The following is a 17,380-nucleotide window of genomic DNA, read 5'->3' as shown; positions in this document are numbered from 1 at the left end:
TGGACTGGAGTGCCCTGGAAAAGCGAGCAGGCAGCGCTTCTGCATGGGCTGGTTGGGCTTTCAGCAGGTTTCTGTAATATATGTTGTTAAGGGGATTTAATAGTTATAAACATAAGTTCGCAAGTTTAACAGTTCTTTGACAGCTGACAGCTCCACAGGCGGCTCCCGCTGACAGCTCCACACACGGCTACCACTGACAGCTACTGATAACAGCTGCGACCTGACAGCTCCACAGGCGGTCGGCAGGGATTGGTCGAGCGGAAGCAGCGGGAGAATCCCTGAACAGGGATTGGCCAGGAGTTCGCCAGCGGGACTATATAAGGGGGTTTGAAACGTGCTAAGTTGTTCCTGAGGAGACGAATAAACAGCTGATCTCACTTAAGCCTTCTGTCCTTTTTCTAAACGGGAACCCGCCGAACAATACAGTTTCACCTGCAATTAAGGCAGGGCGAGGTTTTTGGCTTAGGGGAGGCTGTGGTGGGGAGCTGCTTGTGGGGGCATGTGTCTGCTCACATAAGTGCGAATGAGTTTCTTTTGCATGGATGCTGCTTTGCTGAAGGTTATATTTTCCTTCCTTTCCTTCCTGTTTTCTTTCTTTCTCTTTCTTCAGTGGCTTCCGAACTTCTGAGCGCCCTCCATGTTCTTTGCCTCTCTGCTTTGTTCTGCCTCTGGGGGTGGAGGGAGAAAGCTGCATTCTCCAACCGGCTCTTCCTTCCCCTTCTCTGGGCTGGGCTGCAATCTCGCCCACTGCTTTTCCGCCTCCTCCTTCCTCCTCCACCCCTTGCAGAAAAAAAGGAGGAGGCAGGGGGTTTCCCTTCCTTGCATAATCCCAGTGTTTGCAAGAGAGGCAGAAGTGATTGCCCTTTTGCAAGCAGGAAATCTTGTATGGGAATTGAAGCCAGGGATTCCCCCCCACACACACACACATACACTTTCCCTGGCTTGCCCCTTATCTGGGGTTTCCTTCCTCGCAAGGAGACCCGCAAGATTTCCTGCTTGCCAAAGGGTGATCACTTCTGCCTCTCTTGCAAACACTGTGATTGGGTAAGGAATGAAAACCCCCTGCCTTCTCCTTTTTTTCTGCAAAAGGGGGAAGGAGGAAGGAGGAGGCGGAGAAGCAGCGGGCGAGATTGCAGCCCAGCCCAGAGAAGGGGGTTGGAGAATGCGTCTTTCTCCTGCCACCCCCCAGAAGGAGAAGCCCCCCCCTGCCAGCCCACGCAAAGCTGCCAGCCATGCAACACACCTGGTCGTAGCGAGTCAAGCGGCAACTGTTTTCTTTCTTTCTCTTTATTTTTTCCTTCCTTCCTTCCCATATTCTTCTTGCCTTCTTCCTTTCTTGTCTTCCTTCCTTCCTTCCTTCCTTCCTTCCTTCCTTCCTTCCTTCCTTCCTTCCTTCCCTCCTTCTCTCTCTCTCTCTCTCTCAATAAGCAAACAATCTGGGCTCTGATTAGCTGCTCTGCACTTCCTCCTCCTCCTCCCCCACCAAGTAAACTGCATGCAAAAATCCCACAAAACCACCCCAATCCCGCAGCAGGCTGAGATAGGCAAGCCCGAGCAGCAGCCTTGGAAGATTTGCCGCAGTAAATCTTCCCGTTGGCCTCATACTCTACCCCCTTGAAGCAGTCTTTTCTGAGGGGAGGAGAAGCCAGCATGGCGGAGCCATCCATACCAGAGCTTGATGGGGGCAGGGCCGGTGCATGTCTCACCTTAGGTAGGCTCCACTCTTTAATGAAGTCCTGTTCTGCGCACGTGCGCATGCACATGCATGCGTGTGCTCATTTTGCGGCTCCCAATTTATTTATTTTTTGTGAGGGAACCGGTTCCAAGTGGCTTTTTCACCGAATCCGGTTGCCGGCCCCTGCTCTAGAGGAACCAGAAAGAACTAAAAACTATAATTAAAGGAGAAGAGATGGAACAAAATACTCTAAATATGGAAGACTTCAAGAAAAATGCATACAGATGTTTCTCTCAAGATTGCCTGATAGGATAAAAATGAGACACGAAGAAATTATAGAAAAGGAACAGATGTTGCTGGGCAAAACTGAGGCTGAAGGTGATTTGAAGTGGATATAAAAATACCAGGCTACAAAAATTATACGGAACCAGATACAACACTCGATTTGCGAATAAAATAAGTTGATGTCTTAGTAATTAAAAAGAATGTGCAAATAACAAACCAGAAGAGTGACTTGGATAACCTGTTCGTGTTTGTTTTGGATTTACAGATTGTTTTATATTTGCTGTTAAGTTTTTGAGAAGAGACAAAGAGAAAATGAAATTTCAAGTGCTGGGATATTATTAAAAGGAATTAAAATCAAGATTGTTAACAGCAAAGAAAATATAAAGTTGGATTGATGAAGGTTAAAATATATGTGCTGTTGTTTGTGATAATGCTGGACTTTTGCTGACCCAGAGCAAATGATGAAGCTTTAAATACTTGTTTATAGGTAATAGAAGAGATAGGAGAGGGAAGGGATTTTTGATGAACAATCAGAGCAGTGTTAAGTTACTTTTCTTGATGAAGGAGGAAGTCATTTCTTTATATGTATATTTTCATTATTATATGTTTATTTTTTGCACTTTTTAATTTCTCTTTTTACTTTTGATATTTTTCTTAGTTTCTATTATTTTTATATTTGTATTTATAAAAGCTGGTAAGTTAATGGTAAATTCTTGTAGCTTGTAAAAGCTAAAAAATATTTTTTTAAAAAACCCTGTGCTTCCATTTTCAGTTTGCTGCAAGTTTTAATGTATACGCCCAGACAAATTGTTGTTAGCATTGTTGTATGCCATCCAGAGTCAAGTCGTTTGTGAGATGGGCATCTATATATATCTGACAAATAAAATTGTCTTTAATCTTGGATGTTGCTTTTGATCAGCAGACGTAGTTTGGTATCTTCTCAATGTTTTGAACTGCACTTTCCATCCATTCTGACCAATGTGTCAGTGTTATAGTTAAGAAGGCCATTGCATTGCCTGAGCTTCTTTATGGAAGCAAATAACTTCAAATTGTGAGTTCGAATCCTGGCTTGTTTTCTTCAACATCAATTAATAGGCCTCTCCATAATGAACAATGATTTGGAAGACATGTTTATATCCAGGTATAAACACAAAAACCTCTTTATTATGTAAAGCACACACAACTTCTTTGAAGTAAAATTGGAAGCTGGAAAAAAGATGTGCATGCTGTAATACATAGCAGAGAGGGTCTCAGTTGCACAAAGTCCACAACACTTCTTAGAAATTGTTTTTGAAGCATGCATAGCTATAGCAGTCAAACCACTAAACTAGGGCAAGTAGCTATCTTTGTCTTATTTCAGTATTTATTTCAGTTCATTGTTAACAAAACTCATTTTATTTCAATGATGAGGAATTTCATTTTCATGAAATTGTTACTGTTAATGAAGACTCTTAATCCTATGTCCCTTTCATCCAAGTGAGTAATTATTTAATTTCAGTTTATTTTTAATAGACAAAAAAAAGACTTGTACTCTTTCTTGAATCCTGCACCAATCAGCATCAGATAAAATGTCTACAATTGTCTAACAATATTCAAAACTAGAAGCAGAGGTTTGTTTTTTTTACATCTCATATATATATAAGAGACACACCAAATGTGTGTGGTGATCAAAAGAGGCAAGATGCTGGTTATGGCAGTGTAGTTGAAACACTATTCCTTTGCATTTTCCTGTCCTGTTGACACACATTAAAAAAGAATAGTGCTTGAGAAATTTCAGTTACTAGTTCTTTAAGATATGTGATTGGACTTCTAATGGGCAAGCAGAGACAATTAAGGAAAAAGATGTATAAACATTGGAGCGGGACCTCCAAAGCAAACACTGTTATGGTGTCAGAAAGGAATAGTTGCCACAGCTCAGAGAAGTTTAGGGAATTGTTTAGAGAGCAAACTCTTGTGGCTAATCTTGTAAACTTGAATAGGTGGCCACTAGAAATTTTAAGGGCTATAAACTAGACTAGGAAATTAAAAACCATTTGTATCATTGTGTCGTGGCCAAAAATCCTGACAGAGGTGTGTCCGTGAAAATATCAGGAATCAAACTCAAGGGTTGTTGTTTTTTTCTTCCCCCCTCTTTATTATTATGTAGGAAACTGTAACATTTTTCCTTAAGTGTTCTCCACCTTTAGATGTGTATCAGCTAGGGGAAAAAAATACTGGCAGTCATACTGGCATATTTCTGCATTTGATGCATTTCAGGAAAAGGATGGGTTAAATTGTGGCTGATATCAGCAGAGGCTTGGAAATAATCAGCTTTTAAAATAAGAGTTTAAAATGAGGTTGCAAAAGCTTGGTTCCAGGCCATGTTTAGTTAGGATTAGATTCTGTAGAAAAATATGGCTGGATTGGACAGCTATTTGTCTGAGACAATGTAAGATTTCCAGCCTTGGGGAGGGACTCAGACTAGAAGACCTCTAACGTTCCTTCCAGTCCTATGATCCTATGAAAAAGGTGCAGGTAGGGGCTACATTCATATCCCTGCAAAGCACCTTTCCACATTATTGTACATGTTTGGACAATACCATAAATAAAAAGAAAACAGGAAAAGGTGTGGAAGAGAAAAAACAAACAAACATTCTCCTGATCTCTAAAATATGGTTAAGGAAAATATTGGCTAAGCCAGGCTTTTCCTGGTATGGTTTTGGAAGATGGGAATTGTAATCCAGTGCATCCCCAAAGGATACCAGATCTCATGGGGAAGACTACCTTAAACCATGTGTGGATTCTTTCAGAGAGTTGTCAAATACAAAGGAAACATTGTCAAAGCAATTTATTTTTGCAGAGGTGATAAATCAAAGTCAGTTATTTGCTTGAAAGATTGTCTTTGTATAGAGGGAGGGAATTGCTACCTTGTTACCTTCTATCGGAAAAAAAATATAAATAAGGAGTCTCCCCTCAAGAATAAAAAAAAATCCTCTAGTTGCAATAAAATATTTTCTATTTTCTACCTAGCCTTATATTACAGTCTCACACAAAAATAGCTTCAAATAACTAGAAAATAAATTTTGCAAAATGCACACAATTGCGGTGTGTCCGTTTTCAAGCAGGCAAAGTTTGAAATTTCAGTATCAAAGAAAATTACACAAAAGGTTCTCTAGCAATAGCTGTATATTTTAGAAAGCGATTTGAAATGGATTGTTGTGTGACTATTATTCATTCAGATTTTTGTTTTCTTTCTAAAGACGTTGCTAGACAGGAGAGCAGAAAGCCTATTGATGAGGTTTAGAGGAATGTATTGGAGGATAATAAATTCTTGGAGAAGAAAAATGACAGATTACTTTAGGCTTTATTTAGCTCTTAAGACACTGAAATGCCAACACATAACAAAAATGACCATAAAGAAGTTTCCCCTGTAAACTCACAACAGTATTCTAAAATGGTATAATTTTATAAAACACAGTCAACATCCTAATTTGTGTCCCTATAAGGAAGGGAAGGAGAAAGGTTGACTTTGTTTTGTTTGGTTTTCATTTTTTCCAAGATTTGCTACAAAAGGTTGCCAGAAGCCTAAGTGCTGGTCTGTTTCCACCCTCTCCTCTAATTAAGTTATTGCTCTGGTTGTTTATCTTTCTCTTTATTTTATGGGGATTTTTTTAAGGGCAAGTGAGCACTCAGAAGTGTGAAACATGTGAAAAACTGCAAAAAAAAATCAGGCAAAAAACATATTCCTCTGTGTTCCCTATAGATTTTTATTTTTCTCTCAAAACAGTTGAAAAAGGAAGAAAGGAAAAACAAGTCCCCACTGAAATATTTCTATTAGGTTAATCAATATGATAAAACAAGGTGTTTATACAGGGCTAGCCTTATTCCTCTGAAATATTTTCCGTTTGCTGCTAACTTGTGCAGAGAATAATCTTTCATTCAAATATCACAATACTACAGTCCAAACACCAGCAGTAGACTACAACTGTCAAATGCAAGGTTGAGATGCATTTTGCCGAGGGTGGGGGGGTGGGGGGTGGAAGGAGGGCACTGTAAAAGACAGTGTCCACAATGATGCCAAATTGTTTAAAGTGTGTCTGCCAATGAGTCAATTCTGGTAAAGAATGCTGAAGTGACACCTGTGGACCATGAGAGACATTACAGCTGAAAGAAAATTATTGAAAAAAGCAGTTTAAACTCTGTGACAATGTAACCCAAGGACAAAAGGAGGCAGAATCTTTAACAAGAAAAGTGGAATTAAAGTAATGGATGGTATAAAAATGAATATTCACTATATTTCAGTTTTTCCCATACAGTGGTACCTGTATGGTTTCCCATACAGTTGTTGTTAGCTGCGAAGTCATGTCCAAGCCATCGTGATCCTATGGACAACGTTCCTCCAGGCCTTCCTGTCCTCTACCATCTTCTGGAGTCCATTTAAGCTCACGCCTACTGCTTCAGTGACTCCATCCAGCCACCTCATTCTCTGTCGTCTCCTCCTTCTCTTGCCCTCAATCTTTCCCAGCATTAGGCTCTTCTCCAGTGAGTCCTTCCTTCTCATTAGGTGGTCAAAGTATTTGAGTTTTAGCTTCAGGATCTGGCCTTCTAAAGAGCAGTCAGGGTTGATCTCCTCTAGGACTGACCGGTTTGATCGCCTTGCAGTCCAAGGGACTCGCAGGAGTCTTCTCCAGCACCATAGTTCAAAGGCCTCAATTCTTTGGTGCTCAGCCTTTTTTATGGTCCAGCTTTCACAGCCATTCATTGCAACTGGGATGACCATAGCCTTGGCTATATACACTTTTGTTGGCAGGGTGATGTCTCTGCTTTTTAGTGTGCTGTATAGATTTGCCATGGCTTTCCTCCCCAGGAGCAAGTGTCTTTTAATTTCTTGGCTACAGTCCCCATCTGCAGTGATCTTGGAGCCCAGGAAAATAAAATCTGTCACTACCTCCATTTCTTCCCCATCTATTTGAGAGGGCTGGATGCCATGATCTTGGTTTTCTTAATGTTAAGTTTCAACCCAAGTTTTGCACTCTCCTTCTTCACCCGCAACTAGAGGATCTTTAGTTCCTCTTCACTTTCTGCCATTAGAGTGGTATCATCTGCATATCTTAGGTTGTTAATATTTCTCACGGCAATCTTAATTCCAACTTTTGATTTATCTACCCCTGTCTTTCTCATGATGTGCTCTGCATATAAGTTAAATAGGCAGGGCGACAGTATACGGCCTTGCCAGACTCCTTTCCCAATTTTGAACCAATCAGTGGTTCCGTGTCCAGTTCTCACTGTTGCTTCTTGGCCCGCATATAGGTTTCTCAAGAGACAAATAAGATGGTACGCCCATCTCTTTAAGAACTTGCCAGAGTTTGTTATGATCCACACAATCAAAGGCTTTAGCATAGTCAATGAAGCAGAAGTAGATGTTTTTCTGGAACTCTCTAGCTTTCTCCATGATCCAGCGTATGTTGGCAATTTGATCTCTAGTTCCTCTGCCTCTTCGAAATTCTGCCTGTACTTCTGGTAGTTCTCGATCCACATACTGCTGAAGTCTAGCTTGTAGGATTTTAAGCATAACTTTACTAGCATGAGAAATGAGTGTAATGGTGTGATAGTTTGAACATTCTTTGGCACTGCCTTTCTTTGGAATTGGAATGTAAACTGATCTTTTCCAATCCTGTGGCCACTGCTGAGTTTTCCAAATTTGCTGGCAAATTGAGTGTAGCACTTTTACTGCATTGTCTTTTAAGATTTTGAATAGCTCAGCTGAGCTATTAGAAAAGCTGAGCAACAACAAAGCTAGTGGAGGTGACAGTATTCTAGCTGAGCTATTCAAAACTGGTACCTCAGTACTCCTCATTAATTGATTCCGGAAAGTGTGATATGTACAGGAAATGATGAGTTCCAAAGAAATTTTTCCCATAAGGAATAATTTACTGAGTCACAAGGTAGCCAACACCAACAGGTTCTAGGTTGTGCATTGATTACCAAACATGATGAATACCAGGAGAAAATTTTCACATCAAAATATGTTGTGTACCAAATTCAATGAGTTTCAAAGCAGTTGAGTACCAAGGTGCCACTGTATATTCATTTGAAAAACATATTTACTTGTTTTCCCCATGGATTTAGAACAGGGGTCTTCAAACCTGGCCCTTTTATGACTTGTGGTCTTCAACTCCCAGAATTCCTCAGCCAGCGTGCTGAGGGATTCTAATTGTGGCTTTTGGAAGTTTCCATGCAATCATCCAGAAGACACCTGTTTGGAAACTTACAGAATGATAGATTTAGATTCACCTCATTGAACAAATCCTTACCAAGCACAAAATCCAAATAAAAGCATACTAGAGAGAGATGGCTGTATAGCTTTTGCTTGAACGTATGCAAACAAACAAACAAAAAACAGAGGTGAGAGACAAATTACTTCACTGAAAGTTGGGTTTTATGGGGCAGTTGTATCAAGGAAAGGTAAACTGTATCCTCCTAAAACAAAATGAGACATCTGGAGAGCTGTATGTGTTAAAACTTCCTTCAAATCTATAACAAATCTCTATAAAATGCTTAAATACCATTTTTGAGTATCCACTGCATTGTACAATAATCATAAAAAAAGTTTTCGATAAATTAATCAAATGGGAGGCCACTGGTTTGATAAAGCAAGATATTATACCTCCTTATTCCAAAGTTCTGGCAAATTCTAAATATTTAGGTCGGAAACTCTTCAGTTTTTTATATACAAGAGCTAGAGGTTTAGGCTCTCCTGAGATATTTTTCTGGGTCCTTTTCCTGGTGATTTTAGTCTTTAAGGCTATTCTGGCAGCACATTAGTGTTTGGACAAACAATAGCAAAGGCTTTAATAAAACTCACATTTCACCTCTGTACCAATTACCGGTAGTCACAATTTTATGCATCTCATTCCCTCCCCAAAAAAACTCTCTTAATTCAAGAATATACAAAAAATGTAAGATGGGAATCCCAGAGAGTGGTGAAATAGAGAAATCTATTCCAGGTAGAAAGTTCTGAATTGCAGTATATCAGTTTGCAGATTACAAGCATATTTTCAGAAGAAGAAATATTTTTGTTTTTAAAAAGCAGGCTGTCCATTTTCCATGACATTTATTAATGTTTAAAATGAGAAAAACTTAAATCCAGGGGCAAACTGACCAATTCTGTTTGGTTTCTGGTCTTCCAGTACTACATCATCATAGTAAATTATCAGGCTGATACATCTGGTGCCAGATAATTAAAGTAAACGAGTTCAACCTTTCATTATTCAAACTTTATTACAGGATTGCAACTCCAATGCATAATGTAATATTCATTTGCACATATAATGGTTACAGCATGTTAATCTCCTAACCTGCCTTGTATTTGGCAGAGATTACTGGATGATTGCCTATTCAACGGGAGTGCTAATAAAACTGTTTTGTTTGTCCTGGTGGCTAATTTATTGGAGATTTGTTTTTGTTTGGTGAATTATTTAAAGGGCAAATTCTGTCTATGTTGTTACTGTTTCTTGCTTCATTTTGCATTTATAATTTACCATGGGAGCAAAAGAGCATTCAAACATAAGGTAACGATACAACTTGATCCTGCTAAGATGTGGGTTTTTTTCCCCTAATTAGTTGATTGTTCATATTTCTCAAAGGGAGCAAAGTAAGAACGATCCATTCAGCGAAAAGCAGAAAATAGTAAAAACTGCATAGAATTGATTTCAGCATATTGATTCAAGCATGCTGAAGAATTTTCAGCATTATGGACTTCCTGCTGTTTAAAATTTAAATGTAAAATTTGTTTTAACATTTTTAAAAATAAATTCTATTTCAATATGCTATATATGGGGGAAAACCCACTAAAACTGTTCTTTAAGGCAATGTTTTTGTGTTTTGTGTCTCAGAAAGAGAAAATAGGATTTGAAAATAAAGTCTACAAGTGTACCAGTATTAAACATTGAATAATATTTTAAAAATGTAGATGTTTGTGAATGAGGTAGATAACATTCATACATCCATTACTATTCATGCTTACTCAGAACTATTTCCAATTCCAATTCACTGGTATTTATTCCTAAATAAAGAGGTATAAGGTTGTAATGCAAAGCAATTTAGAATCTCATACAATTCAACCACAACAAAACATAAAACAATTCAAATGTTAGTCAATAAGACTAAAATGGTTTTATCTTGAGATGTATTGCTGTCAGTACCACAATCACAAATGCCCACAATGGATAAATAGTGAAGTTAATATAGTTGGAGATGGCAAAATTGACTACTCTAATTAAATAATAGACTTTCTCTAGTTTCATTTCTACTTGGAAACCACTTTTGGACTTTTTGCTTCAAACTAAAAGAAACTAAATTTTAACCTTGAGATTTTATGACTAGAAGTGTTTATTATTATTAAAGAAGTACTGTGTGCTGTGGTTTATTCTAGTTCAAAAGATCATTCTATTTTATCTTTGTGTCTGTACCAAAGAAAGTTAGCTATTATTTTTCTCTATAGCTTTTTTACCTTTTGTCTACACCTCCCAATTTTGCTTTTTCACTTCTCCTTTCCTTTTTTTCCTTTTATTTTTCCTTGTTTTGTTGTATTTTATATTTTTTGAAATTCAATAAAGTTCTATTAAAATGCCATTGATTGAGTATTTCAAAAAGTAAGCAAATTATGTGTGTGCAGAAATATGAATCAGATCTTCATGTATTTATTCTCTGCCTATTTTTTTGTAAGGCAGGCACATAAGATGCCTAAAATAATGAAATTTATGGAATGGATTGTTTCAGTGACAACAGCAACCAAAAAATTGGGATGGTTGAATGTTTTCATATCAAGATAGGAATAGATGGAGATTTTCTCTTTTTCAGTAGGGGGAATAGCACCCTCCCCATATTCTTTTGTGCTTATTTGTGATTCATTTGCCTACTTATTTTAATTTTATATTCTTTTTTAAAAAACAAAATCAATATCAGAGTGGTTTCATATTTATTATGTGTTACTACTACTAATGTTTCCAAAACAAAAGCAACAGAAGAAGCCTATCATGTGTAAAAGGTTCCTTAACTTGTTCATATTTTAATTGATTTTTTCAGTGCTTTAACAGATAAGAGTTCCTAATTATTTATTATATATTAAATTATAAGCTCTAATGAAATTAGCTGATTATTGCTTTCTTGATAACGTAAGAATATGCAATACACTCTGAAAAAGTTTCTTTTTTTCTATAGCAAGTCACATCCTACATTTTACAAACCGTCTTCTGAAGCACATGTTTGTCGTGAATTACTTTCCCACTTCTTTCAGGACCACGGAGAGTACCAGGGAAAGACAAGCTTTGGCAGTCTGAATGGATTCTAAAATTGCTAATTCACTTTATTTGCACATGTGTATGTATTAAAAATGTTTGGGTTTTCTTTCTTTCTTTTTTTTACAGACAGCCCTGCACTCTTGAGCCATGTCCCTGTTGAAATTAAAATTCTTGATGTTAATGACAACCCTCCAGAGCTTGCCAGAGATTACGATGTCATTGTCTGTGAGAATGCAAAGCCCAGCCAGGTCAGTTGCTAATTACAGAAGACTTAATTCTTTGATGCATTTATGCATTTATTTTAATATTTAATATTCTGGCATATTAAGCATTTCATATTAAAATCTCAGTAATGCTACAATAATGAACAAAATACTTGGCTAGAATATTATCTAAAAGAGGCTTGCTCCATATTCATTGTTTGATTCCCTGATTTTTTTCCAATTTTATGCCTGAGAACTGTTCTGCAAATGTCTCAAGTGGGGGAAGGGGAAATGTGGGTCTCCTTGTGACTGTTTAAAAGTTTTGACAACATTCATAGTGAATGATAATGCATTTAATTAAATGAATAGATATTTTTATTAAAGTAATCTTCAGATGCAGGGGCATAGGCAGAAGTTCCCCACCTGAAACTCAAGCACAGAGACCTAATGTTTTCCTTCCCAGCTTGAACAATGTCATACCCACAATTTGTCTTCACTTTGTATGGGATAAAATGAATTGCATACAGTAGCTGTCAGATTTTTGCTCATGTTGCACTTCTGGCCCAACTTATAATTGGGGAAATAACAATCCCCAGTGTTTCTGTTTTTCTGATTTAATCATTTTGCCTTGGCAATGCATAAGTAGGCATGTGGAAATCATATCAACTGCTGTTGCAGTGAATTAGCAACACCATCCAGAGATTGACATTGTGGGTGAAAAGAACTCATTTATGACTCTTTTCTAGAAACGGGGATTTTCATCTGTTCAGAGTATATCTCATTGGTGTCATTGTTCCAGTAGTTTTTTCTGACTCTACTGGAAAATGGAATTTTCTACTCTGAGAACATTCTATAATTCCATCAAGATTCTTTTGGCTTCTTTTCAAACTCTATCATTTCACATCTCACGTAGTGGTTGATGAATCAGGCTAGAACCCAGGAGACCGTAAGTTCTAAAACCTTTTAAAACCATGGGTCAGTTGTGGTCTCTCAGCCCAATTCATCTTCCTGGGCTGTTGAGAAGAAAATAGGAGGAGGAATACAGAAATGGGTATGGTTGCTGCTTTGAGTTGTGTGTGAAAAAAAGGACAGGATAAGAATCTTAGAGCAAAAAAGGAGGAAAAAGAGGAAGAATGGGCAAGTTACTTCTGAAAAACACTACTAAGAAAATTGTGGGAGGAGGACAGTTACTATGATTCAAAACTAACTTAAAGGCACAAATGTATTTCAAATAAATGCCCCAATTTTTCATGTGTTGTTGTTGTTGTTAGTTGCGAAGTCATGTCTGACCCATCACGACCCCATGGACAATGTTCCTCAAGGTGTTCCTGTCCTCTACTATCTTCTGGAGTCCATTTAAGCTCACACCTACTGCTTCAGTGACTCCATCCAGCTACCTCATTCTCTGTTGTCCCCTTCTTCTCTTGCTCTCAATCTTTCCCAGCATTAGGCTCTTCTCCAGTGAGTCCGTCCTTCTCATTAGGTGGCCAAAGTATTTTAAGTTTCAACTTCAGGATCTGGCCTTCTAAAAAGCAGTCAGGGTTGATCTCCTCTAGGACTGACCAGTTTGAAAGCCTTGCAGTCCAAAGGACTTGCAGGAGTCTTCTCCAGCACCCTAGTTCAAAGGCCTCAATTCTTTGGTGCTCAGCCTTTCTTATGGTCCAGCTTTCACAGCCATACATTGCAACTGGGAAGACCATAGCCTTGACTATATATACTTTTGTTGGCAGGGTGATGTCTCTGCTTTTTAGTGTGCTGTCTAGATTTGCCACGGCTTTCCTCCCCAGGAGCAAGCGTCTTTTAATTTCTTGGCTGCAGTCCCCATCTGCGGTGATTTTGGAGCCCAGGAAAATAAAATCTGTATTTATTTATTTTTTCATGTACTGGGTCTTAATTTTATGGGACACTTTTTGTTTAAAAATAGGGAATAATGATGATGGTTATTCCACATTTTAAAAGAAGATAAAAGTGACATTGCAATCTCAAGCAAGCGAAAAAAAGTATTAAATAAGATTTGTACAACTTATTGGGATCATTTTCAAATACCTAAACACTATCAATAATGAAGCCTTCAAGTTGCCTCACAAAGTGGTGCATTTTCCTTTGCTGGAGGAATAGACAAATAGAGACTGGATAATTTTCTGCTCAGAATATTTTAAGAGCCTTCCCTGAGCACATAACTGGATCAGATATCCTCTACAATCCCTTATAAGTTTATGATTCTATTGACCTCAACCATGCCCATGTAAAGTCATATATAAAATACTTTCCTGTTCAGTTATTAATGTAAATACAAATAGCACGTAGACTTACATACTGCTTCTCAGTGCTCTACAGCCCTCTCTAAGCACTTTACAATGTCAGTATATTGGCCCCAACAATCTGGGTCCTCATTTTACCATCCTCAGAAGGAGGGAAAGCTGAGTCAACCTTAAGCCAGTCAGGATGGAACTCCTGGCTGTGGGGAGAGTCACCAGGGCACTTCCCTGTTCAGAAAATATTTGGATTAATAAATCTGAGTGCTGAGGTTGTGTTTAGTTCATTTCATGACACTGCTTAAAATGCTGTCCTCTCCAAATTAGTCTATTAGACTAATAAATGACACCAGCCAAGTAGAGTATAAAATAATATACTTGGCACCAGCTCCGATGAATACTATGTTAACAAGCTGAGCTTACATGATCTTACTGAGTTCTGTCAAAATTGAAATCCAATTCAAAATAAATTACACCCACTATCCTATGTTCTTTCCAGGTTATTCAGACAATCAGTGCCACTGACAGAGATGACATTACAGAAGGGCGAAGCTTCCATTTTGCTCTGGATGACAATTTTTCTTTGAATCCCAACTTTACATTAAAGGACAATGAAGGTAAATCAAAAACATAACTGACTGCACAGGGCTCTATGTATATCTTCAGTGTCTCATTGAACAGTATCACTTTTGTCAATGTGCAAAAACCATAGTCGAATATTCAGCATAATGGTATTTTATAACAAAGGGTGCCATAGTCATATTTTTTTATTGGCAAGCAAACTATATCCAGTAATCATCTGGGGGAAAAATAACCTTGCAGTATTTTCTACTCTAAATATTTCTCATTTATACTGTATATAGTTTAAAATATTTTACAGTGACTTGCTGGAACTATGAAGCTTTAACTTCTTAGTTAAAGACGTCCATTGTCACAAAAGATATAAGTGATTTTATTCTCTCCCTGAAAGGTCAGAATTAGGGAAAAAGGGAAAATAATGCTTCTTATCATGTTATACCAGTCGTAAAAGAACATAAAATTGTAAAATACTACTAGAGTTCATTTTCAGCTGAAAAATCTGTTTGGTAAAATGGGCACGATAGTGCCTTGATTTATATTAATCTAAGAAACTAAATGACTATTTGTTGATGGATGCACTTTAATAGAATATCATAGTAGAAACTAGATCATTTCCCACCAAGCTTTAGAAAATCAATTCTTAATTGAAGGCATTGTAAGAATTTCATAAATGGGATATGTCATTTTTGGTCCTTATATTTGTCTATTTGCATTATATTTCTGATTTGTTCAGTAACATATCTTTTCTTATTGGATAAACTTCTATAAGATTTTCATGAACTTGTACAAATTGATAAGTCAGGTAGCACCTAACAACCTTGGCTGAACTTAGAAGCTAAGCAAGAACAGTTTTTTGTTAGAAATTGAATGGGGAACCACTTGGAACTTCCAGGAATACTGGCAGGATTGCATTTTTTAAAGAAATTGGAAGTTTAAAAACATCCCAGAAAAGGGTAAAATAATACTGCTAGGAAATTGCATAAATGTAGTTTCCAGCAGTTGGCTTTAGCTCAGCCCAGAAGTAATATCTAGTCATCTTTGGTTGTTCTCAAAAAGTTAAGTAAGCTTGGATGTTATTATTAGATGGAGAGGCAACAACTAAGAATTTCAAGATTATACTGAGAAATTAAAATAATCAAGGAAACCAAAGCCATCATGGAGAAGATAATGCAATCCATTTCCATTTGGGGGTGTGAAAATTCCATGAACATTAAGAATCAAATACAACAATAAGACTTTAACTTTTGAAACAAAGAATGTTACTGTATTCATGGTGTGTAGCCTAGCAGGTGATTTTTGCAATTAAACACAGAAATTGTGGTTGTATTTTGCTGTAGTTTTGTTTCTGTGTTTGCTTTGTTTCTTCAAATCCTTTTTTTTTGTTTGGGGTGAGAGCCAATTAGCCTTAAAAATGTTTCTGACATGTTGATGTATGTATGTTTTTTTAAAAAAATAAATATAGAAACTTTTCCATTATAAGAAACATGTCACTTTTGTCCTTAAAGAGCAGTTTGGATTAAAACAAATGCAAGGATGCTTTCTTGGCAGTTTAACATTTTTTTAGGATTTTCAAAACTCTTATATCTAATATAAGTAAAATCAAATTTTAGATCCACTGATCAGATATGTATGAATATTAGTAGCTTGGGTTGGTAGTTGGGCTGTTGGTTTGATCTCTGAGCTTGGAGATTTGGCCCACAAACCAGCTTCAACTCTCAGATGGACCCTGTCAAAACCTAAGGAGGAACAAACCACAGATCAAGTGTCATATACTGAATCCAGTGCAGCAGCTGTGAAAAGAATTATGGGGGGGGCACACAGGAAGAAAGACTGCATGAACACTTCCTGGCTACCAAAAGACATGACCCACTATCCCTCACATCTGTCCATAAAGACTTGGAAGGACACAAGTTCGATCTAGCTGGGACCACAGTTGTAACCCAAGCAAAATCAAGGGGAGAAAGAGAATTTCTTGAAGCCTGGTTCTCCATCAATAAGTCAATAAACAGACATACTGGCACTGACTCAATCTACCAAACGCTGAGAATGAAACAACAACTTCAACCGCAACCCCGAAGGCAGCCTTTAAAATGACATACAGCAACAAAAATCACAACTCCCTACAAGAAACCAGATCACGTCTCAACAACAACAGCCAGGCAGCAAAACAACCCGAAACCGGACCATGTCTCAGAGATAACCAAACTAACAAACACTATTTGCATCACACAGACAATACTCAAACACCAAAGACTATGGCCCAGCAACAACAAACAGCCAATCAAACAGCCCAAAACCAGACCATGGCTGAGAAACATCTGGACAAATAACACCCACACCAATTAACATCGCACAAAAGTATTTAAAGGCCAGTGCTCTGTCAGATGAGCACAATTCTAAGCACACGGAAGATGTCCACCATCTGAATGGAGATGAAATGTTTGCAGCCAAATCGCCAAGCTTGGAGATCAAACAAAAGCTCAATTTGCAGCTCATTTGCAGCTCATGAGGACCCAGATTGTTGGGGGCAATAAGCTGACTTTGTAATAATGCCGCTTGGGGTGTGTGTGAAAGCCCTAACAAGCAGGCATATACATAGAATGAAGGCTACTGCTAAGCTTGTAAGCCGCCCTGAGTCTTCGGAGAAGGGCGGAATATAAATGGAATTAAAATAAAAATAAAATAAATAAATTTTGTAGATATATAAGATACCTACCACCACCACCACCACCACACCACCATTACAAAAGTTGTAGAAAATGAAATGTTCCACCATTTGTGGGTACCAGTAATTTACTTTTCCCAAAATGTCTTTTGGAACAACTGTCTTTTTATAGCTGTCTGTAAAGATAGCAAGGAGGGCATGGTCTAGATATTCAGGATTTAGTTCTTCCAATGTTGGAGGAGGAGAGCATCACTGAGAAGTCTTATGACTGGGCTCACTGAGCCTCAGTAGCAGCACCCTCAACAAGCCTTTTTCTCCCAATTCTTATTGTGCAGACAGATTCAGTTTGTAAAAAATCGTTACAGAATAAGAAAATGTGGAAGCAAATTCTTCTCCACCCAAGGCGATCGTTCTTTGAACTCTCACTACTCCCCTTA

General features: G+C 37.8%; 1 protein-coding gene across 2 annotated transcripts in view; it reads left to right on the top strand.

The window, feature by feature from the left end:
- CDH18 (cadherin 18) overlaps positions 1 to 17,380 on the top strand; it is a gene marked incomplete at its 5' end in the record, with an annotated part of 186,290 nt that overhangs the window by 151,419 nt on the left and 17,491 nt on the right. For both annotated transcript variants that reach the window (XM_083358384.1, XM_083358383.1), the window contains 2 exons: positions 11,368 to 11,489; positions 14,199 to 14,316. In XM_083358384.1, coding sequence (XP_083214510.1) covers positions 11,368 to 11,489; positions 14,199 to 14,316 — 240 coding nt within the window. The remainder of the gene's footprint in view (positions 1 to 11,367; positions 11,490 to 14,198; positions 14,317 to 17,380) is intronic.

Source organism: Vipera ursinii (genome assembly GCF_947247035.1).
Source record: "Vipera ursinii genome assembly, chromosome: 3".
Classification (NCBI taxonomy): domain Eukaryota; kingdom Metazoa; phylum Chordata; class Lepidosauria; order Squamata; family Viperidae; genus Vipera; species Vipera ursinii.
This window is presented reverse-complemented; position numbering and strand designations above follow the sequence as displayed.